Here is a 24,824-nt window from a genome sequence, read left to right as displayed (position 1 = left end):
AGGGCGCCACCAAGGTTAGAGCATTTCCACAATAGGTCGCCAAATGCTCCTGCATCCACGCTCTTTATAATTTCTGTACTGATAGCGTTGATGGCACTGGCATTTCTTTATGATTAATGTATTGCTCATCGTCAAGTGGAATTTGCGTTCTATAAGACTAGGCCTACCAAAATGAAAGACAACTCTTATTTTCAGCTCCACAGTTTTAACCAGGAGAAATTGTGGTTGTGCATGTGTCTGTGAGTGCTTTGTTTTCTTAATAGGTAGGAATAACCATATTTCACTGTGCACCAGCATTGCAATGATGTATGTTATCGGTATCATATTCTGCCCACTTGTCTAAGGTTTGAAATCATGAGGCTTCAGGGCAGTCATCATTACAATTTTATCAGAACCAGTGGAGTGAATTTTACAAGTTAAGCCCATCACCGTATCATGTTTATGATGAATGAAAAATGGAATAATGCCCTCTCCAATTATGATCCCACCAACACTGAGCAGAAGTTTTCATTTTGAACCATCACATACATTTTGTTTTCCACTGATCAGGGTCTATATGCGTCCACTCAACAAACATTATCTGAATCATGAAGAATTGGTGGTAATACCATTGGTAACACAACTTCTACTTTACGTTAAGCAATACATGAGTCATTAAGAGTTTCCTTGCTATCACTGTCGCCACATTGATTACAAAGAAATGGACGCAGGAGCATTGTGCGACCTGTAGTGGAAATGCTCAACCTTGGTGGCGCCCTTGCTCAACTATCACAAAGCAGAGCGCAGAGATGCCTCCACCTTAAGTTGAGTTTTTGATCACCAGGCTCAAAACCCACAAAAAGTCCCGAATTACGATTCTCTGAAATGGACCAAAATATATCATTTTTTGTTATCCACTGATCAGGGTCTACATGCATCAACACAGCAAACATTACCTGAATCATGAAGAATTGATGGTAATACCATTAGTAACACAACTTCTACTTGACATTAAGCAAAAAATGAGTCATTAAGAAATGCCAGTGCCATCACTGTCACCACATTGATTAGAAGAAGAGGGACACAGGAGCATTGTGCGACCTAATTGTGGAAATGCTCTAATCTTGGTGGCGCCCTTGCTCAACTGGCGCAAAGTATAGTGCAGAGATGCTTATAAAAACCTCAAGTTGAATTTTTGACCGCCAGGCTCAAAAACCACAAAAAGTCGCAAAATACAATGCTCTGTAAAGGACCAAAATATGTTGTTTGGGTTGACAGACTCAGATTTTTTTAAGTTTGCCTAGTACTGTCTAAATTTGGCAGCTTAAAAAAAACTGAAATCAACATATCGGCAGTTTTTCAGGACCATATGTTTTTGGACAGACATGGCGTTCAATGAGAAATATAATATTTTAATTGATACCTCTGCACAGCATGCACGAGTGAATCTTATCTCTAAATCCTCTTTTCTCCCTTTCTATGAAACTGCACCTCCTAACCCTCTTCTATTTAAGTCACTCTTAGTATGGCTTAAGTCAGTCTAATTTGAACAAGTTATATCATTTTTATAAAGACTAGCACTTCCTCTTTTAACCCCTTGAGGACAGGGTGATTTTGCTGCAACACGCCTTTCCCATAGACACTTGCCCAAGTATACTCTCAGGATTTGTCCTCAACAGGTTCTCAAGTAGAAAAGTGGAAATTAGTTTGGCATACTTTTTGTGGGTTTTGAGCTGGGCAGTCACATTTGATTTCTCCAACATTTGAGGGTGTGCTTGCACATCTATCTGTGTGAGCAAAGAAAACTGCAAAAGGCTGTCTGATACATAATGCTACAATGGGTATCACAATGGGTAGAATGCACAAGTGAGTCAATGTCTGAAAAGAGAGAAATAGACACCTGGTGTTACCGGGTGTGGCATCTCCCTGGTGACCGCATCTCTCTTTGGCTTCCAGCAGGTTGTCTGTATCACTCCCGTTCCATCATCAACTGCAGACAATTAGGAGCAAAGAGCACTCATTCCATTTTTGTCAAGCAACAAGAATGAGCACATTGGCTGGCAAATGTTAGAAAAAAAAGAATGACAATTTATCTGCCTCAGAATCTATCAATATCTCACAAAAATAGTATAACACTCTGATAACCACAGGGTTAGTAAAGAATACATGTTGGAGGCAAATTAAATAGCAATGCCACTCTTTGTAAGGAGGATGATGAGGAAAGAACTTCATAGAACCTTTGAATTCATGAACAATCTGGGTGTCCTTTGTTCTAATCTTTGTCAAGTGATGTAACCCACTATTTCAATTTATTCCTGAAGACTATGAAACTTTCTCTGAATTTGTATCTAGAGCACACACAAAAAATATGTTATGCATCCTCTAGAGACACAGTGATGATAGCAGCATTTATAGTGTTAATTATCCTTTTGTGACTTAACCCATGCCCTAATATATCCTAAAATCGCCATAGATATTCAGATTAATGATGCAGCAGTTTCCTGCACGCATCGGATTAAGGACAAGATTTCCAACGGGAGCTGCTACAATGAGAGAAGACCGGAAGACCACTTTGTACAAATCTGGTGTCAGAATGACACCTCATACATACATAAAATTTTCATCATATAATACTATATGTAAAAAAGTGATGTAAAAGGACATCTTGTGAATCTCCTCCATGTATGACCCTAAAGAAATGAATCAACATTGGTACACCAACTGCTCTTTTTGTTCACCAGGCTGCACAAATTACTGAATACTCCCTCAAGAAATGTACTTCGGCATATGTTCTCTTTCTTATCCTGGACTATCAATTACTGAATAGCACCCTCAAGAAATGACACAACATTGGCACTTGAACTCTTCTCTTTCTAACCGTGCACAAATTCCTGAATACCACTATCAGATGTTGTTTAATTAGGAATATAAGCATCACAATAACACTAAATCAATCTGCAACAGGCTGACTGAGATACATGTATGCTATATTCTAGTGAAGGATCAGATACTAGAAATTTTGAAATGGAACCTGGTACAACTGAATATTTGAGTTCAATCTGCAAATGTTGAGAAAGTGGTCTGAACTGCACAACACCGTTTTGAATCTCTTTATGTGTTAACAGCTCAATTTGCCAGTAAAATTTTCTTACAAAAGGTCAGAGGCAAATGCATTTATTGCCATTCTACATAATACTCAGTTCGAGTGTATGACATCAACAGAACCTCAGAGGTCATTTCACCCACTCAGGAAAATTCTATAGTGTATGACCACAAGAAACCAAAATTAGCTTTCAATAAAAATCGAATAATTAGAAACTTACCACTATTTTTTTCTTATCTGCAAATAGTGTAATGTAGCTGTGAATAGGAGCCGCTAATACAGTCAAACCTGTCTATAGCGGCCACCCAAGGGATACGGGAAAAGTGGCCGTTATAGACAGGTGGCCGCTATAGACAGGTAACATGTACCATCGTTGTATACATCATACATACATGTACATGTATGTGTGTACGTATGCACATGTGTGTATCATGCATAGAACAATGCCGGTGTTTATGAGATTGTTGCACAGTACATGTAGCATGTGCACAGTCATGAAGAAAGCTTAATATTGTGACTGGATAAGTGATGAATGCAACGGTGGCAATCACTGAACGTTGCCCAGGAATGACTGGCACGGCTAACAAGCAAAAAAACACGCTGAATTATCGGCTCGGCTACGGCTCCATCGGGTTTTTGGCCGCTATAGACAGGTTAAAATCTACCACGGGAAACAAAATTTGTGGCCGCTGGCCACGTTAGACAGGTGGCCGCTATACACAGGGTCTTTAACATTGCTTTTCTCTCGGGGAGATTTTTCAGTGGCCGCTATAGACAGGTGGCCGCTATAGAGAGGTGGCCGCTAAGGCAGGTTTGACTGTAGTTACTGAAACACAGTTTGTAATTTCACAGATATATTTCAATGGTAATGATAATCTGTGATCCTTTTGAAGTAGTCTATTCCCATCAAGAAAAATTTGTTTAAAACTAATCTAAGTGAATCACTATGACAAGTAGGTGAAAAAAACAAAGTGACATCAGGCAAGCATTAAGAGATAAATACAACCTGTGCACAGTCAGGAAAGCACACACACTAAAGAGTCATCTCACATGGCTTCCTAATTATAACTAGATCAAGGTGCCATAGATTTTCTAGGAAGTAGCTGGTAATGTGAATTTCAGAACACATCTGTAACTTCCAACTTGAATATGCTGTTGAGTGTGTGCAATTATGGGAAAATATTTCTGTTGTGGCTCTCCAAAAATTACTTACTTGCCCTATGCTAGTGAAAGTGACAAAGGAACCAACCTTAAATTTGAACCCAGCCATCACCCACAGATTAGTAAGAGCACCACTCTATCAACTAAGCTGAAGTCAGTTTGTGAGAAGTGATCATGACTTTGGAACAAAGATCAAATCACTCCACATCTAGGCTTTCCCTTTGGTCTATGTCAACATGTGTCACCAACCAATTGTTTTGAAATAATACAACTTTCCCTTACTTGTGCAGACCCTGTTTTTAAACTTGAAAGCAGATAAATCAAAGTTGTAGCCAATTGGATTTTCTGTTTTGAAGTTCAGTAAAATATGAAACTTGGTATGCAGAACTGCAAAATGCTTACAACTGGATCCAGCAGTCTCCTTCAGGAATGAAACCAACTACCAAAAATTTTGAACTAGAACCAAGTTGGAGCCAACTGGAACCAACAGACCATTTCCAATCCAGATCAGCTAACAGCACATCACTAACACGAAATCACTAAATTTGTCACCAACTATTTCCAACTTGAACCAATTTTCTACCTGCTGTCTTTATGTATACACAATCTGTCGTTGACATCTGTACTTGACAAAGCTTGCTTTTCAGGAGAAAGTGACAGTACCAGTTACAGATTGTTCTGAAGCAGAACCAAGTACCAAAATGGTTCCCAAGGAAATCTGAAAAAAGCATTGCTTTTCAGTAACAGGTCACCTCATGTTCATTTGGGAATAGGTCTTTAAGGTAATCTTAAGACTCATTGATTCTCCTCAACTTACCAGCATAATGGAAGAACTTCTCTCTCTCTGCCACACTCACAACAAGACCCATGATGTCCACACGGTAGATAGGATGATTCTTGTATGCATAGGCATCTGAAAGACACAAATATTGGGAGTACCATGTTTACAGCACTGACTACATCATTATCAAATGCATCATTTAACATGAAACTGTACATCGGTTTTTTTTTTCTATTCTATATAGTCATGAAAATCCCACTACCAAAATTATTCAAATAATTTAGCAAAGAAAAACAAAATGCCCTTACAACATTACCTCACTTGTAGACATTTCACTATCATACCTTCAACCAGAAAGATTGCTGAAAGCCTGACCAACAACAAAGACAGGCAGACTTGATTCTGAGCATGGGCCACTATGGTAAACTTTAATAGCTATGTTGTAAACATTCCATTTGTTTCATATAAGTATCTATTTCAAGTGCCCAGGTTCCCCAAGAAGTAATCATATGATGGATCTTCTGTTACAGAGAGCAATCCCATCAACACATAAGCAATGTCTGCAACCCATCAGAGGAAACCAGTCAACATCTGATCCAACAATTTAATTCTACTAACTCACATGGACAGAGTATGCCACACACTAAATCCGTCTAGGCCCCTTTTTATCAAAAGATATAATCAATTATAAATGTCCTTAACACACAGGCTGCCATAGACTTATGATAGAAATCAACTATATAATCAATCATAACTCTTCATAAAACAGGGTCCTGGAGGTACAGTATTTTGCACACAAATGATTTATTGTGATTCTCAAGAAATAGCTCTAACTACCAGCAGTTATGTTCGTCAAGTATATGAACTGGAATCTACAATCTATGTCATGAAAGAAAATTTCAAGGAAACAGTGGCAAAATAAGAGAGAACTCTTTGGAGGAATCATTATCTTGACAGATAGATATAAAAAAAAAATACTGCAATGTCCTCTGTCTCAAAGCATTGTCCCTCTGGACTCTATAATCCATGCAACTTTGATCTTTTAAAACCTTGAAGATCTATGGGATATTTAATTGAAATATTTGTTGAATGTCAATTCTGCTTACTTCTTCTTCTGCTTTCTTCTTCTTCTTCTTCTTCTTCAGCTTTCTTCTTCTTCTTCTTCTTCTTCTTCTTCTTCTTCTTCTTCTTCTTCTTCTGTTAGTCCTGTCCTTCAAGTTTGAAGATTATTACCGGCGTGGCGTGATCATGATACAATTAAGTATGATGAATGTAGACCAATATTTTGCCTCACTACTGCGTGATATGCACAAACAACACAAGATTAATCTATATTTAGTTTGTTTTTTCCCCTTGAAGAGAGAGAGCCAATGGGCATGCTTTTGCAGTATGGAATACAAGAGTGTGGAAATTCCAAAGGACTTGGAAATGTGAATCTTGTCTAAGGACTGCACAGACCAGCTATGGAAAAGTTTTCTCTGTTTTATGAAATTTTTACAATGGCCCATCTTCTCTGGTCTTCATCTTGACTGTTCTACCTGAACATGTATGTACGATCCTCTGGATTATAAGAACAGGAATAAGTCACCAGATAGGAATTTTTAGGTAAGGTAAGATTCTGAAAGAGGAGAATCTTAACTTTTTAATCAATACAACTAAAAAAAATGCATTTTTGTCATGCACTGAAATAAATCACAGAATATCCAACCTGTTACTTATTAGAAGAGTGGTTCTGAAATAAGGAGATCATTAAAGTGTGACAAATCACCTGTAATTGTAAATGCAATGAAATGGGGGTTGAAAACTCCTAGAGTAGTGACCAATGTGAAGGGATTATCAGATTAATCTAAAAGTTGGCAAAATCATTGGCAATCAATGTATTCCTTTCATGATCATGTTGAGGTATCAAAGCTAGTGCTGATAGTTTTAAGGTTTTCTATACAGTTTCCATGCACACTGTCATGTAGCCTTAAGTGCCTCATGGATGGATATGCCTGAAATCAACTTGAGACAGAAATAATTTGTGTGGTTTACAAAAACTGCTTGAAGTACTATTTAAAACCCGATCAAGGCTTGAATCTCTGATTTTATTATAAAGGTTTATTCTTTCACAACATATCAAAACAATAACAATAACAACAACCCAACAACTTTGTTGACAAAAAACAAAAATTTTCAGGGCTACTGGAAGTAAACAGTGTGACTTTTCTGAGGATTTTTCTTAGTTTCTTGCTGAATTGACAGAAACAAGACTTGACAACATAAGATCGACAGCAAAGTTTCATGCTTAGACTGGAACAGTTGAGTATAAACTACATGGAAAGTAAGTGATGCACATCTGTAGGTGGAAGAGCACAAGCCCACACCTCAAGCTTTCTTGGCCAAGCTGACAAATTCATTACCTGTCTGCTCCTCTCCTTTTCTTAATGAACTCAATTATACCCAAACATGAAGCCCACTTTGTAGAGCGGGTTTGCCACTGGTGTGAGTTACAATGTACGCTTGTATTTTTGTGGCTACTTTGAGAGTGTTCAGCAAAGGAAACAATAATGATGATGAACAGCATTTATATAGTGCCACTTAATATCTGTAGAACATTCACAGGCAACTGGCTCCCACAGTATGTCACATATTCACAAAGTTACTAAGTATTCACAAAAATGAGTCATCCTTGCGATATAATCATTGGGGAGGTGACTGCAGTTTTTGCAATAATAATGATAGCAAAACCATCTAGATGAAGTTTATTTGAAGTTCCTCTTTAAAATGGCAGCTGCCAAAGTTACCTTTATTTTCCCCAATACACTGAATGCTGCTGAGAAGCTGTCAGGAATCATATTATTTGGACAAAATAATGATTTGCATGTAATCCTTTGAAGTATGCTACAACATTAATTACCATTAAGGTTTACATATACCTGCTACAACCATGCAGTTGTACAACTGCATGTTGAGGAAAAACATCTTTTATTTGTGATCATCGTTTCCACAAAGTGTTAACCAAGTAGCATATAGGCCTATGACATATCATCATTATACCTTGATGAAGTCATGGACATAAATGTCATGAAAATGGCAAAGTAAGGTGATATGGCAAGAGAATAGGAAATTTGACATTTGTTCCAAGAAGTTTGATACTTTTCCTAAGACCAGTCGGAATTTCAAAGTCTAGAGTATTTTAAAATTGGAAGCTTTCACTTATCATGAAGCATATTACTAAATGGTATAGGATATTGAATCAAACTAGTGAGTTTAAATGTCTAATCATATTTCAAACACTTGATAGGAGCTCAACTTTGACACGTACAGATCTTGCTAAAAACTGTAAATCATGGTAGCAGCCCTTTAATGACTATACATTGGTTTGAGGTAGGTTTAGAAATAACTTTTAATATTACATATCATTAGATCACTGGATCAAGATGTGAAAATCAGTGTTCTGCAGCTCTATCAGGATTTTGTAGTGACAGACAGCATATAGGCCTAGTACTCCTTCAACTGGTGTTGCTGAATATGTTCTACAGAGCACTGGAAAAATTGCCCTAAAACTGCTTGAGGACAGATTGGACTGTGGAGTCTTTTGAAGGAGCTTTGGAACACAAGTCCCAGGTACTACAGCAAGAAATGAATTCTGACATTTATCAGGGCACTTGCTGGTCTGACCCTTGATTGACCCCACTGAAGCCTGGTAAAGGCCAACTCCCACAGAGCTTGAGGTCACAGCAAAACAATCTTTTGTAGTACAAACAAAGTCAACCTGCCTGCCTACCTACTGGTGCAGCTCTATATTTTATTTATTGTACTGCATACCATGTTTCCACTGAAAGGAAGTGGAAGCAAATACATACCATACATCTCTTTTTTAAGTGAGATATCTCACAATTATTGACATTCAATTTTGAAACCATGTATTTACCCAATCAACAACCACTCCTTTGCGGGAGCCACTTGCATGCTATGCAAATTCAATGGAGATTCCAGAATCTCCTACTAGGTAACAGGTCAAACACTTGTGTCATAACCTTTACCCACATAACCCCAAATGAGATTAAATACTGCCAATCTATTGAACCATTGCCATTCTAGCATGTAAGTATCAAACCTTTAGCAGACTGGCACTCATTGTGGCATTAATATGTAAACTACACTGTAGCTGCATTACCGACTCTTGCTACGAAATCCATTTGAGGTACACACAGACACAAAATTGCATTAGAGAGATAAACTTACTCAACCTTTACGTCAGCAGTTCTGTTTCATTGCTGATATATGAAACACAAACAGTAGGCCCTATAAGATGAAATATATATGGCCAAGCTCTCACCACTGGACAATAAGCTTGATGCAAACATAACTGTGGAGGCATGTGACCAAAGTAGAAATATTTGTACACTGTGGCAAGCATCTTCTATTGAAAACATATAAAAATATAAAGCATCAAAAACAATGAAACATGAACAAATAACCTTGAAAATAATAGCCATGATACAACCTTGCAACTTCTTTGCAAATGAGAGCTATCAGAGTTAGATGATTCACAAAGAAATTCCTACAAATCTTACACCCACAAAAAGTGTTAAGGACTAGCGTCCGCAGATTTCATTTGAGCCACTAACCCCGTCTTCAAATAATAATTAAATGCTCTTTTCCACGAACAAAGAGGAAATTGTTTACTTTGTCAATTGCATCCTACAACTCATTTCTTTGAAATCTTCTCATATAGGGCCTTATATTGTGCACCTCCAATTCTGATTTTCGCCAAGAAAAAGAACAACCTCACTAAACTCATGATACAGATGTTACATGAAGGACTGACTTTGATAGCAAGCAGACTATCTTGACTAAAAATCAGTTCCAAAGTTATTTGGGAGCCCGTACAAGAAACTGACACAAGTATAAAAGAGGGGGCCCTGAATGTGTTGGTGATTTTGCTCTGCTACAGCTATGGATTCGAGATTCTGATTCACTCAAGACAACGCCATGCAGTCAGGCATCACTTGAAGAGAGACTCTGGCAAAATAAGGGGATATCTACCGCATGACCTCTGGCAAAAGTTTTGTCGGCCCTTGAACGCAGTCAAACTTACATCAGAACGGCGCCATTATCGCCCACTTCAATGCTGTCCTTTTCAGTGATATTCTTTTGCATATTACAGTCAGATCTGCACAATCATAATAGTTCAGAGTGAAATTAATCTCCCCAAAATTGACTGAACTATTATGGCAGTGCCCATAAAATGGAAGGAAACAAATCATACTGCCATGTGTTTTCCTTGCGACTATCCAACTCTGTCTGCTCATCAAGTTCTGGGTCCATGTATGCGTCAGCGTCTGTGTTTGCATTTAGTGATAAGCAGGACTATTTGCTTGTCTGTAATTTGTATTGTGGTATTTAAAAGCCTCAATGCTGTAACTGCTTAGTTGTCTCCCTTATGACTGAAAATGAATGTATGTCCAACAAGAAACGTTTATTGTGAGTCACATTTGCATTGACATGATCAATAAATAAACAACAAAAAATGAAGTTCAATAATGATTTGGTAAAATTGTATCATTTAAAGACAGTATTGAAAAACAAGAAGCACCTTGCCCATAGAGAAATCATTCTTAAATATTGGCATTATCTGTTAAATTAGTTTGTAAAAATGACATGTGATGTAAAAGGAAAATGAAACATAAGAGCTGTGAATATTGCATCTGTAAACTGACTAGAATGTGGACAAGGAAGCAGCTATAAAATGAAGAAGGGGAAAACCGTGTCAACTTCCCCATCACCTCCAGTTCTGAGAAATCTGTAGTCATCAAAATCACGAATGCAGAGAAATCTGCATTATGGCTTATTTATTCAGTCGGCAGACAAGCTTTCTTAAAGACACTGTACAACTTACACAATGTAATGGACAAAAACTTTTCGTACTTTGCTCTGAGAATTCAGTTTACCTGGTACCTTTTGTGCCACTTTGTAGATTTGACAACATATCTTAGTGATCTTTTTGTTGTAAGGGAATATGGCTTATGTTTATATGTATAATTGCATGCATGCTTATACTTACTGTGGCATTCTTTCATCAGTTTACAAAATATGAAATGGCTATCTAAATGCAAAGTACATTGTACTTGAAAACAAAATGCCAGTTCTACATCACTGCAAACATAAGAATTAACAAGTCGGTAATAACATACCCAAGCCCTCAGGAGGTATTAAAATAAAAATGTCACATTATAAATAATCACTGACAGTTTTAATCAAAAAGAAAAGTAAAAACCAAGTCAGTTGTAATGTTAGTGATATCACATTATATTTTTTTCCTTATAAATGTTATAGTGCTGAGAGTAGCAGTATTCTTTTTCAGGCCCTTCCAGATTGCAGTGCCTTTTGCTGAATGTGGTGTTGGGATTAACTCAATGCTCATGAAATAACAGTTTAAACTGATAACGTAAAACTACATTTATCATTTAAAGGAATATGAAGGCATGAAATGCCTAGGAGATGATTTCGTGAATATTGATACCTCCCATGAATATTTGTTTCAGAATGAAATGATGACATGACAACAAACTTCACTGTTATGTGTTCTACTAATATGGTGGAATTCCCTCAATTCAGATTTATTTGGTTTCATTCTCCTGTAAACTTGCTTTGTTGTTCTTATGTAATTTTCTTTTCTACTACTAGATAATGATTACCTCATTCATTACTAACTTTTGTAACTGCATTTCATTGATACATGACTCCAGTGGTTAAGAAATAGTTCTAATCTGTTGAAGCATACAGAAAAGTTTATCTACATGTTATATCAGATATCACTGATGTAATGTGAAAGGAAATACTTAAACTTGATTATATGACAACTTACATTGTATATGAAGGTTTTTCAGTTTAGAACATTTGATTTGCAGTGATTCTTCATTAATAGATTGTTACACTTCCTTGGCTTGTAGGCACCAAAAAATATCATTACATAGAGACCACAAATTTTATCCCACCTTTTCACTGTTGATCAAGAATGACATTGGGAAATTTCAAATGAAAAATTCTCAGGATTTCAAGGTCAGAAAACAAATATATTTCAACATCACAACAACTAGTCTCCACAACTCATGATAAAGGTACAAACCCATAGAAAATGTCGATTTATAATCACTGATACTTTATGTATAATATTACCAGAACACTGAAATTTACTTAAGTTACTGCCTGTACACTGCCTGTTATCCAGAAAGAAATTCTTTTAATACCAAATGATGATAATACAAAGCTTAAAGGTACTGTTTACCATTGGGAGCAGTGATTTAAAAAGTGTTCGAGTTATCACATTTGATGCATATGTGTAGCACAGTTGTATCACAAGACATCCTACCAGTACCACACAAAAATTTTGCAATAAAGCCTAAAATATTAGGAGATACCAATATTTTACTCAATAATCCATAACTGTAGACAGCTTAGTCTAGAAATAATCTTATTATAACTATTGTTCTCATTTCATATTTAACAATACTTACATTAATTATACTGATTAAAATTTTCACATCTAATTGGTTGTTTCTATCCCTAACTCATATTTTGGTACTATTTGAAGCGCTAAAGCAGGCTTTTGTTTCATCTGCAAATGGTAATTAACACCTTTAACACTGGTGCCAGTTTGATGGTCCCAGACCATTAAAAATCTCTGTTGGGCCAGTAAATTTTCAGGAATTGCCAAATTTACTGGTCTGACATGATTGGTAGAGAAAAAAATTGTCATGGCCAGCTAAAAAACAACAAAAAGAACAGGAACAGGTTAAGCTTAGTAATACAAGGAAAAAACTGGGTATTTAGTGGCCTGACAGGGACAGGTCGGACCAGTAGAAAAATGGGTTTAATAATGTGCAGCCCTGGATAATATCAAAATAAATCCAAAAATATTTTCACAAATTTCTCCTTACACCTAAACAAAAGATTAATCTTCGTAGATGAACACTCTGACGAGTATCAACTTTGACATAATTATATTCTTCCTGTATGGCGATATGAAATTTCAGTGCTTTTGTCCTAAAATTTTCAAACATTTAGTGTGAAATTATGCATATTCCCCCCTGATCACTGGAAAGCTCAGGTTCTGAAAATTTCACACGAAAGCAAATAAAATAGCAATAAAGGTAACAGAAAATATACTTTGTATCATGGTTGTAGTTTTATAATACTGGGGAGATTTATCCACAAATAATTTCAGGTTCAAATATCAAAATATTTGAGTATACTATGGTAAAAAGATAAATGAAATAATTTTGTGTTTCAAATCCAGCAGTTTCCAATTATGTTGGGTGAAACCCATTTTTTTTTGTCTTTATAAAGCGGACACAAAAACATGACATAAAAAGACAAAAATTGTGAGAATGAGTATTCTAGAAATTTGCAAGACTATAACCAATGTGCAATTTTTGTCACATGGCAAGTGCTGATCTATAACATTCTCATAAAGTTAAAAACCATTGGATGCATGTTGTTTTTTGTTTTTAATCATCACAATATTTCATGTCATTTAACATTGATGATCCCTGATGTCCACCTCGTAATGAATGTTACATTTGGTTCTTGTTTTGTTTTAAAGTTTATTTCTTGAAAGAACTCCATGGAACAAATTAGATTCAGAAGAAGACAGTTGAGAAGTAATACTTAGAAATACAGGGCACATTTGAAGTTCAAAAATTTCTTTGGGGACCGTGTCTATCACTCAAACTTAAACTCAACCTTCACAGCAAATTTAAAGCCAATCTATAAGATAAAGCCATTTCTTTGCATTATATGGCATTTCATCAAATTCAAAAGGTGTTCTTTTTAGCACTAATGTCACACTTTCATAGCCCAGTAGGCCTTTTGTAAAATTACCCATACACACATTATTTCTATCATGTCAGAAAAATGAAAGAATCATTACCCAAAAAGAAAAAAAAAAATATGTGGCTCTGGCATTGTTCTTAGTTCCAGAGGAAGTGAGTTGCTGTGATAGTGTCTATTTCACTAAATCTTACTGGACAAAACAAATGATTGAAAGAGTGTTACAGGTAGAGAAAATATCTGCAGCTTTGACCTTTTATAATTATCATAAGGGCAATAATAATAATCATGATAACTGGTAATAATGACAATAAACTTACTGGACAAAATATATGATTAATAGAGTGTTACAGATACAGGAAATGTCTGCAGTCTTTGAATTTCATAATAATCACAACAACGATGATATCAATCATGATAAATGGTAATAATGATAGTAATGGCAAAATAACAATAACAGTGTAGAAGTACATATATTTGTAATGTGTCATGTCTGTCAAATGTGTGCTGTGAATCTCCTGCTGCATGGGAGGAATCATTCTAATTTTTGTCCAAACATAAATTTTTCTAGACATTACATGTTGCGGTCTAATTACTTTCACATCACAACTCTTGTTGTTTGGCTTATATGAACCGAAAATCAAATGAATTATTTTCGACATTCAGAGTTATCCTACCACTCAACCATGGAAATCTTCAGCTCTTGGGAGTTTTTTTTATTTGCTTCATATGAAAAGCTTAAAACAAACTAGGACAGCTACAGAATGTGCAGTGCAATTTCTCTACTTGGGCCCATTATAAATCTATGAGGAGACAATTTATACAAGGGAATACAAAAGAGGCATTTAAGATTCATAGGGAAATCTTAATTCATTAAATACTCAGTACAGCCATGGAAGGCTGTCATCAAATAATACGACAAATAATTATTTCAAATCACCCAGAGCAGCAGAAAGGATTACAATTTTGATTACAATATTTCCTCAATTCTCTTGAAGAAATCAACATTAATGTTTACATGCTAAAAGAAAAAGAGTTAATGGGTGTTCTTCTTCAATTGAACAGACTGTGTTGCGAGTTATTCTAACTTTTCATTTATGTTATGCTGTAAAGTTTGGGTAAAAGGGTGCTGCGCAAGAAAGTTCCAAGTTTACCAATATTTGCTCTGTAAATCATTATTCTGAAACACCTTTATACATAGTTAGTGTTTGTGTCGCACAAATTCCCATAAATAATAATTTTTACACCATTAGGCCAAATGCAACCCCCATAATAATCTATCGAAACTCACATGATTGACCTTTTTCTCCCCAACATTCAACTTTGTTCCACTATAATTTTGTCCATTAAACATTCAAATACTCATGGTCACAGCTTCTTGAAAGCACGGTATTTCAGTGCAATATATAGCCCACAATTCCAGTCCAGGCTTTCATTCTCATAGTTTTTCTTTACGAGGTGATAGTACCGATATAATAACAGCCCGCCCAGTAACGATCCCACCCACTGTAACCAGCAAACGTAGCCACACACGCACGCACAACAATGTTGACATTTTGTTGGGCCCCGGGAAAAGAGTATGCCTTGACATTTCGGCACACATTTCTTCAGATTTCCGTCGGGAAAGACTATGATTGAAAAAGACAAGTTATTATCAACTACCTATACACATTCCTCCTATATCACAGATGACTATGATCTTGTTAATTTCTATGGGAGAGGGTGCATGCCCCACTTTGGGCCAATCATGTCTCGTCCTCACGTTTTGGACGAAGGGGAAACACCATTTATATTCGTCCTTACCAGCTGGGCCCGTGGCATAGGCGTTCATGTGTAGAATATCGTCGATATACAACCGGGCATACGATTTGTACACGGGGTCCATACTCCAAAGTTCGCGCGGAATAAACTTGTACTCATCTTCATGCGACATTCTCCCTGTCAACCCGTTGCATACGTGAAGAATTTTCAGTCAAAAGTCATCTGGACTCCCAGAAAGAGAAGTTATATAATCCGTATATGTACAGGTTTTGCTAGAGTACCTGCAGCACACATGTACGGTATAAATAGCAACCCAATTGTCCACCTGGATGATTGTTACGTCATACACCTCAAACTAGAGCCACTCAAGCGAGAGCACCCCTGGTAGACCCAAGTACTGGTATACAGTGCCTTCGACGTCCCCAGATATGTGCCAGTCCAGGGTGTTAGTCTTTAGTTCATACACGGTCATAAACCTTTCTTCAACTGTGCCCTTATACCAATCGAAAGTTTGAAACATTCATACGGTAAATGGATGCCCTAGAATCATACTGAAGAAGGGAGATAGCACTCAATACCTATGCAACAATGTGATTTCACGAGTATGTATATTTTAAAGTGCCTAACAAAGCCTAGAATTCAGGCTAATTGTAAACGGCTGGATAAACAGCACGCTGAGCATGCGCACTTCTGCCCCAGGTCCGGCCTGTTAATATTATGAATTTCTTGGGTCAATTGGACTATCAACATAAGCGTCGTACCTTGCGCGTTCCAATAAATGTTCAGGAAAGAGCTTAGTGACTTGCAAATACCCAGTTTCATGATATGGTGTCATTTCTATGCCGACTTTGTCATTTGGCTATCCCTGCAAATATGAACAGTTGTATTCAGAAAGCGTGTCCAACAAAGTAAAACTTCTACTGCGATCTTTCGCTTGAAATTATTAATAATCTTTTTCCTCCCTCCCACAAGGAAAGAAAATTCTAATTATTATAATAAAAAAAGAAACCGAGTATACTAACACACACACGCAATAAAAGCGCGAGAAATGTACTTCCTTATTGCTTACGGATCATCTAAAGCCTTTGCTTCCTCAGTGGGAGCAGCAAAAAGAAGCAGCACTTGCAAAAAACGTTGACGACGACGACAGCTATGGATTGCTTGACATTTTATGTTATTATGGCTATTCGATGAAGGAACGAGACTGTAATAAGCGGAGAAAATCTTTAATCAATTTGATTTAATGGCACAGAACAGGTTAAGCAAGTCTATTACACTGTTGTTGCGTGCGTGTTCCACGCAATACGCCGATCGTGGAATCTGCCTTCATGGCTTCAAATTACTGACCGATGAACTTGATGGAAGTGACGTGCGTACCGTCCGTGCTGTCATACTGAACATTGCGTGTATAATTCACTTGTCAAAAGGCCTCGGTATTGAAGACGGGCACGTAGGAGAATGATCCTTACTGATCTCTTGTTTGATTGATTGACTGATTGATTGGCTTGACTTGATTCATAAGCCCATACTGTTTCTTCTGACAAACAACGCAATATCAACATACCAATCATAGATTCAATATTTAGAACCTTCATCCATTTTTGTACTGCCCGACTATCCTTGACCCCTATCAAACATTCTTCAATCCCAGGCCGTCCATTGGTAATTTTTGGAACTAGAAAAATAAATCCTTTACCACTGACCATTCAAATAATACCCCTAGCCACTCCCTGTCTTCAGCCCCATGGGGGTGGGGAGGAGGCAATCGCCCACAAGAACTTTTCAAACTCCCATATTTCTTTTGACTCAGATATAAGTTTCAAATAATTTGATCAGCAAATGAGAAAATCACGCAATAATTGAAGAGTCTAAGATTCCTTTTTACTAGTGTGTTTGTGAGAATATGCATGACATTATCGTGATCTCTGTCACCAGTCCATTCACTGTCGTTTATTTTGCGTTAGCCGGTGAGCGTTATACACCTCCATTAACGTAGAGTGCACAGCGAAGAAACACTCGCGGAACAAGAGGCGAAGTATACGACCACTTAACCTTTCAGATTTCCCCTGAATATTATTTTCCAAATATTCCAACCAATGTGTGCACCAGGTCGTTTGTTTGTTTGTTTGTTTTTATTTCCGAAACGATAATTTATACACAAACTAAGCAGTGTTGAACATGACATAATTGAAACATGAATCAAGGCTGAAGTATCGGATCGGGTCGGAACTATCGGATGTATGTATACCCCGAGGAACTGTCTCTATATGCAAAGTTGTAGCTATTGCCAGAAATTTTGCGTTTAGTGTGTATAGAAACACTCCTTGATGTGACTTCAGCCATAGTAACGGCAAGTCCTACGTTGACACTCACGGTGATGTAATAGAAAAAGAGATTTCAATTTTTTAACTTTTTTTTTCCTTGTGTCATTTACGATTTTCTTCTTTGAACATCTATACTGCCTTCTGCTCTTCTCACTATTTTTATGACGTTGTGTGTCATTTTTTTTTAAAATCTTCTGAGGGCGCTGTTGGCTGGAACGCTGTTTATAGCCTTCGTTCCACAGCCGCGTGGTTCTCCAGATTCTTGTTGCTATACCACGGCTTCACCGGCTTACCTCAAAAGAGAGAGTTGAGCTAACCCGATCAGAACTGACGACCCTGGTCCTAGATAGATTGTCCTGGATTGAAAATGAGTTTACCCCCACTTTCATGACCAAAGTTAGAACAAACTTGCAGAATTAAGCTTAAATTTAACTTCAACTTCTGATGTAGGCCCTACCATCTGACTTTGAGTGAAATCAAACAAAGAAAATGATTGAAGTATATTGAAAATGAACATGGAATAAGAAAGTTAGGCCCTATGGAATTTTGGATTTTTTTCAGATGTTATGGAATTCTGACTGTTTGCTCAGAAATACACACACACACACACACACACGCAAACAAACAAATTCGTCGTAATCACGTTCGTAAATCAATGTGGTCACATAGCCTCAAAAGTCTTCAGTTGATCTGCAGATATATCTGCATTATGGGTTTTTTATTATCATTAAATATAAACGTTAATTAAAAAACAATTTTCGAAACATTATAATTCCTTTTAGCTTCCACGAACATGGTCTCAAACACTCACTCAAAAGTATGTTTATATATATCCGATCTAATGAAGAAATTCATACTCAATGTACGAGGTTTTTTTTTTTAGTTTTCTTATAAACTATAGATTCTGTATTGTAAATTGCTGAGGAAACATTTATTAAAAAAGGGGGTTCCGTTCACTTTAATGTAGGCCTATACGTATACCCGACGCCACAACTTTCTGGTTTTTTGTTTTGTTAATGTTCACTTTCCACCGAATGATGGCGCCTGGCTGTGTTGAGCGGAAATACGTTGAAAATCGACGCACGAAATGGCGCGACGGTCCACCTAAGACATTACCAGGGAGGTGGAATGTTACACAGAGGGCACATGCAGGCTACATAAAAAATCATAAGGACAGAGTAGAAGCAATTTATCAAAGAATTGTATCCTAAAATGCAAGACCTTGCCGGCGCCAATAAAAGGCTGTTGCCCATCAAAGCTACGAATAATTGTTTAAAAAAAACTGCTGTTGATACGACGTCTTTTAAAAAGTTTATGATATCATTGTCTTCGAACAAATGTTCTATAATGAAGGTATAATGTGCTCTTATTAATCCTTGACAGTCTCTCCAGAGTTAGCACTGTTTGTTTTATTTGTTTTTTCCAAGATGACCTTGACATTTCCTGCTATACTATTTCCTCCATCAGTGCATAGTACACATTGTGTGACCATTGTTAAGCAGGGGCGGATCCAGGAATTCCGTAAAGAGGGGGCGTGTTTACAAAATTAAATGGGGGGCGCACGCACCCCTCCCCCATTTTTTCTTTTTATTTCTTTTGTTTCAACAAAAAATAAGGGGGGGGGGCGTGCGCCGGTTGCGGTCCTCCCTGGATCCGCCCCTGTTAAGATGACATGATGGATGGGACATCTTGTCCGGATTCGAACTTTAGGACATCCGTTTGAGCATTATCTACAATACCATCATGTCTTACCTAAAAATTGGAATACATGGCAGGGGCGGATCCAGGAATTCCGTAAAGGGGAGGCTCCTTTACAAAATTAAAGGGGAGCGCACGAGTAACCCCACCCCCATTATTTCTTTTTATTTCTTTTGTTTTAACTAAAAATAAAGAGGGGCGCACGCCCGGTGCGCCCCCTCTGGGGATCCGCCACTGCATGGGTATCGCTATGCTTATCTTATTCCTATTGTAGTTCTTGCTAGTATATTAGTTTCATCCTTTTCTGATGTTCATCATACGTTACATGTTGGGGGGCCCTCGGAAGTTGCTATTCATGAGTATTAATTTCCCAGTTTTCAATTTGAGGGAACTGCAGACTACAAGCTCTTAGCAGTTCCCTCCATCCCCAACCATTTTGTTTTGGTACTTGTCTTGAAATTATTATAAAATTGTATTATGTATTATGGTTCATTATTTGTTTTTCATTGCGTTGTTGTATCATTGATGTGCATTCAAATGTTGTAATCGTATGTGTTGGAAATGAAATAAACGAAAAGACACGAAAGTTTTAACTTCAGAGGTTGATGTTATTCTTTCTAGGGACTGTGTGGCAAGTCTGTAGAAGGTGCTGGAAAATCGACCTGGACTCGTATCTCATCGAAATTGTTTTAGGTCACCAAATTTCAAATGCTCTACAATGTACACCTATGAAGTATACCTTCTATCTCCTAGCAGGTATCAATATTGTGAATTCCTGCCATAAGAATGGAAAAAATTAAGTACAATCAACCGAGCTGGGTGCTGAACTCTGTACTATCAAATGAGAAACCGATTCAGGCTTCGTCTTCTTTGTTTGTTTGGTGTGGGTTTTTTTTTCCACGGGACAGCACAACATCTGAACTTACGTATAATTTGTTGGCTGAACAAAGCAGGGGAGGACTCAGTTTTATTCGTCAGGGAATTGAAACAATCCGAACATGTTTCGTGACTATGATATTATTCATTGACTGTGTATAACGCAGAGCCCTTTCGGGTGCATTGTGGATCAGTTGGCTTTCGAAGTATTTTATTTTCGATATTGACAAGAGCGAACATTAAAATGACCCTTCTCTTTCTTTCCAATTGTACTTGCCGATAAATTTGTCCTTTTAATTCTTTGACGTAATAATATCTTAGATAATTGTTTTGTTCATCATTCTATATATAATACAGACACACACACACACACACACACACACACACATATATATATATATATATATATATATATATATATATATGCGAATATGAGTCGACGACCCTTAATCTGTTCTCACCCAACGCCTCCCCTTTCTCTTGCTCTCCCTCTATTCCTCTTCCAGGTGCACTAATTGAATGTACACATGTGCATATACAATTGTATCTATCTCTCTCTGCCTCTCTTTCTTTCCTAGCGTTTTCTTCCTGCAAGCTATACATACATCACACCTTTGCAGATGGTATGTCCATATACCTCATAGAGGGTACCTAATCGCGCATATTGAACCTTGGGAAGTGAGATGAGATAGAGAAGACAGAAGACCGAGCGATGAGTGGGAACTAGGCAAGCGTGACAGGACCGCCATCAAACAGCTTGGATTGCCGCTTCATCGTTCATTGATTTCCTACGCCCGATGAAAAGACGGACTTATTATGCCATGTATTAATCGAAGCGAAGTGATGACGGCCCTGGGACCCCTCGCCATACCAGGGTCAATAATATTGTAAGATTGCGTTTTCTTGCGTTTGCCACCTCCGCCGGAAAAGCGTAGGTGTGCGCCGTGCGCACAAGGCGAGTCCCAACTGTCGCCTCCCCCCTCTTCATACGAAGACATTACATTGTCTATTACTCTAATGATCCTGATCTGTCTCACTGTGCTAATGGCATGCTCTGCTTTTGTTTCAATCATTATCCTCTCTTTACTAGTTACCTCTTGAGTGTACGTATGTGCCTGGATAACGAGGAACACCGAATGCAGTGAAAGTTTACGTTATCCAAGGATATAAACACCAGACAGGATTCGAATCCGGGATCCTCTGTTACAGAATATACAGCCTATAAGGCACCTGACCACAGTTCTCTTAATAATCATTTATTTGTAGAATGGAAATGATTTAGGAGGAAAAGACTTCTGTCCAATGCCGATTAGATACTGTAGTCAGGTTTGGCAGTGAAGTGAGAGATGAGTGGAAATGTTCCTCGGCTGAATAGATGCCACAGCTAAAAGGTGCAATCACACATCGCCGGTTTAGATGGCGGTTCATGGCGGTTCAGCAAATCGCCGTGCTCCGCCAAAGACCGTGTTTACACCGTACACAAACCGTGGTCATCCGTCACTCATCCGCCAGGAACCCCGAGAACCGCGGGGAACCGCCAGAAAAATTAAACATGTTTAATTTTTCATGGCGGTCTTGGCGGTTTGAAATGGACCGTGTTCACATCGCCGTTCATCGTGTAAAGAACGGCATCCTCCGTGTTTGCACCGCAAGATCCTTGATGATACCGTGTTAACACCGCCATAATTTTCAAGCAAAAAGAAACAATGAACTTAAAAGAGAATATGACTCCGGCGACACTTCGTGGCGGAGCAATAAAAAATGGAGAAAAAAAGCAAAGATGAAACCATAATCCAAGATCGGGTAAATATATTGAATGCTATAGTTTCCTTACCTCTTTAACACATACAATACAGTAAGAAATAAAGTTTAATGCTAAAAAAGTTGTTAGGTACGTTGAATTACCTCATTTACATTAAAAGGTAAGTTCATAATCTTTATCAAAACTTAACAGCTTTTAAGATGGCCAGCAATGTGAACCTGATAAGTTATACACGCAGGAGACTTATGTAAATATGTTATGTTGATACAGATATTTTGAAACTTAAGAGAGTAGAGGGAAAAGCAATGTTGAAACTTGAAAAAAAAATCACCATTATTGTGTTACGTGAACCTGTAAGTAAAGAGGAAACTATGCACACGTCATACTGTATTATGCTTCTTTGATAGTGTATAATGTACATATGTCTTTTTATTGACTATTTTTAAGGATATTATTATCATATTATCATCATTGCCGTTCTTAAAAAGCGCATAATACCTTTGGTAAGGTCTCTATGCGCTTAAAGAGGGGGAACAAAAAGATAAACAGGAAAAGGTAATTTCAGAAACAGCAACATGCTGCATTAATCATCATCTACATTCACTATGTTACTATTTTAACAGATAGGTTTTTAAAAACAGTTTGGACTTATTGATGGAACTTGCATGTTTTATCACTTAGGGTGCTGTTCCACAGTTCTGGGGCTGCATAAACTTTGTCATAGTAGTTTGTTGTAATGGATCGAGGGTATCACATACAGATTTCCTTTACGATTTAGGAACTCTCATAGGTTCATATTTCACAAGGAGCTCTGAAAGGTAAGAAGGAGCAATTTTGTGAAAACATGGATTAACAAGCAACAAGATCTTAAATTCAATACGCGAAATAATTATGTGAAAACTTAATAAAGAAAAAGAGAGACGTTCAAACAAGCGAGTACTTGTACATCACTCGATAGATAAACCTGCAAATGAAAAGGAATCTTTGGAAACTTTGTTGGATTCTGCTTTGATAACTATGTATATCATTTAATGACAGTTAACACAGATATTTTAAAATCAAAAGAAAGAAAAAGCACGTTGAAACTTGAAGATAATTGCTTGTAGCATCACTTATATCAATCTGTAAAACACAGGGGGCTACAACGTTTCATAATTTCTTTAAAATTGTGTTTAACCAACAAAGCAAAACGGTCCTTTGAAAGCCATTGAGGACAAGTGAAAGGGATCTGATTGCATCCAACTACATGGGCTTGGTATAGACTCCACCTTCCGGGGAGATCCGTGTTACTACCGCGTCAATCCGCGTTTGCTCCGTGTCCAAAACGTGTTGAGAACGTAGTCACATCGCGTTTAAGTGCTTTCCGCCATCATTGGGACACGGTTCACGGCGGTTTGAGAACCGCCATGAACCGCCACCTAAACCGGTGATGTGTGATCGCACCATTTCTATTATACTTGATTGACCTTCACCTTTTATTACTTGTCCTGTTCATCTTTTGATTTGATATGATTAATGCTATTATTTTCTAAATCATCCATTTGCAATCCATATCCCCCCCCCCCCAAAAAAAAAAAAAAAATACGAGACCCTCAGCAACGAGAACTTTAGTGAATCAATCCAAATGCAATTTCAGGGTATGAAACTATAACTTATTACCGACATCTTACAGAAAACCCCATCCGATTTGGTTCAGTGGTCAAAGAGAAATGAGGATTTTTGCAAAGCATGTCAGGAATCCCTTCCCTCCAAGTTCTGTCCATTATGTTCACACATTACTATGCAGTTGCAAGAGCAAGAGGGTCCAACTGCTTAACTTGAAAGAATCAGACTCATGACATGCTTTATAACGATCCATATTTCTCTGTGACCACTTAACCAAATTGAATGGGGTTTTCTGCGAAATGTAGCTAAGATATTACATTTGAAGACCATGAAATTGCATTCAGACAGTTTAATCATATGGGAAGTTATCAATGCAAAAGTGTCCAAATGTAATTTTTTTGGACATACTGTATTTTGCCTCTGTGAACATGATGAACAGTTGTGTAATCTCCAAATGATATTAAAACTTGCTCGATATTGTTTTCATTGATTATTCTGAAATGTGTTTTAAATGTTCAATTTATGTAAATGTGTAAACACTCTGAGCCTTATGGAAAGATCATATTTAACATTAAGTTTATCGCATTGTATTGTATTGTATTGTTATATTGTATTGCGTTGTATTGCATTGCATTGCATTGCATTGCATTGCATTGTATTGTAATGCAAAATGCAAACAAGATTTCGATAAATAAACGTCACGAGATTGTCATGTAAAATGTTCGCTTCTTGAGGAGCTCTACGACAGTTATAGGGCACCACAGATTGCGTGATAAAAGCGTGTCATTTGTTTGTTTGTTTGTTTGTTTTTGTTTTGTCATCTTGTACACCAGTCCTGCGATACGTGATTATTTCAATCTATAACCGAATGCAATGCATGGATTGCATCGAACATTCCGATTCCAATAAACAGATGCAATAAGTGTGTTTGCATACGTATTACGGATTAAACAA

General features: G+C 37.4%; 1 protein-coding gene across 1 annotated transcript in view; it reads right to left on the bottom strand.

Moving 5' to 3' along the window:
- The window catches only part of LOC139742560 (CST complex subunit STN1-like), a 46,051-nt gene extending 29,718 nt beyond the window's left edge, over window positions 1-16,333 (bottom strand). Inside the window, exons 1-3 of the mRNA XM_071653095.1 lie at window positions 15,648-16,333; window positions 5,061-5,156; window positions 1,880-1,969 (exon numbers count right to left, since the gene is read on the bottom strand). Coding sequence (XP_071509196.1) covers window positions 1,880-1,969; window positions 5,061-5,156; window positions 15,648-15,777 — 316 coding nt within the window. The 5' untranslated portion in view covers window positions 15,778-16,333. The remainder of the gene's footprint in view (window positions 1-1,879; window positions 1,970-5,060; window positions 5,157-15,647) is intronic.
- Window positions 16,334-24,824: the final 8,491 nt, after the last annotated feature.

This window comes from Diadema antillarum, unplaced genomic scaffold (assembly GCF_040938485.1).
Source record: "Diadema antillarum isolate AM-2024a unplaced genomic scaffold, OU_Dant_1.0 scf00000032, whole genome shotgun sequence".
Taxonomy (NCBI): Eukaryota; Metazoa; Echinodermata; class Echinoidea; order Diadematoida; family Diadematidae; genus Diadema; species Diadema antillarum.
This window is presented reverse-complemented; position numbering and strand designations above follow the sequence as displayed.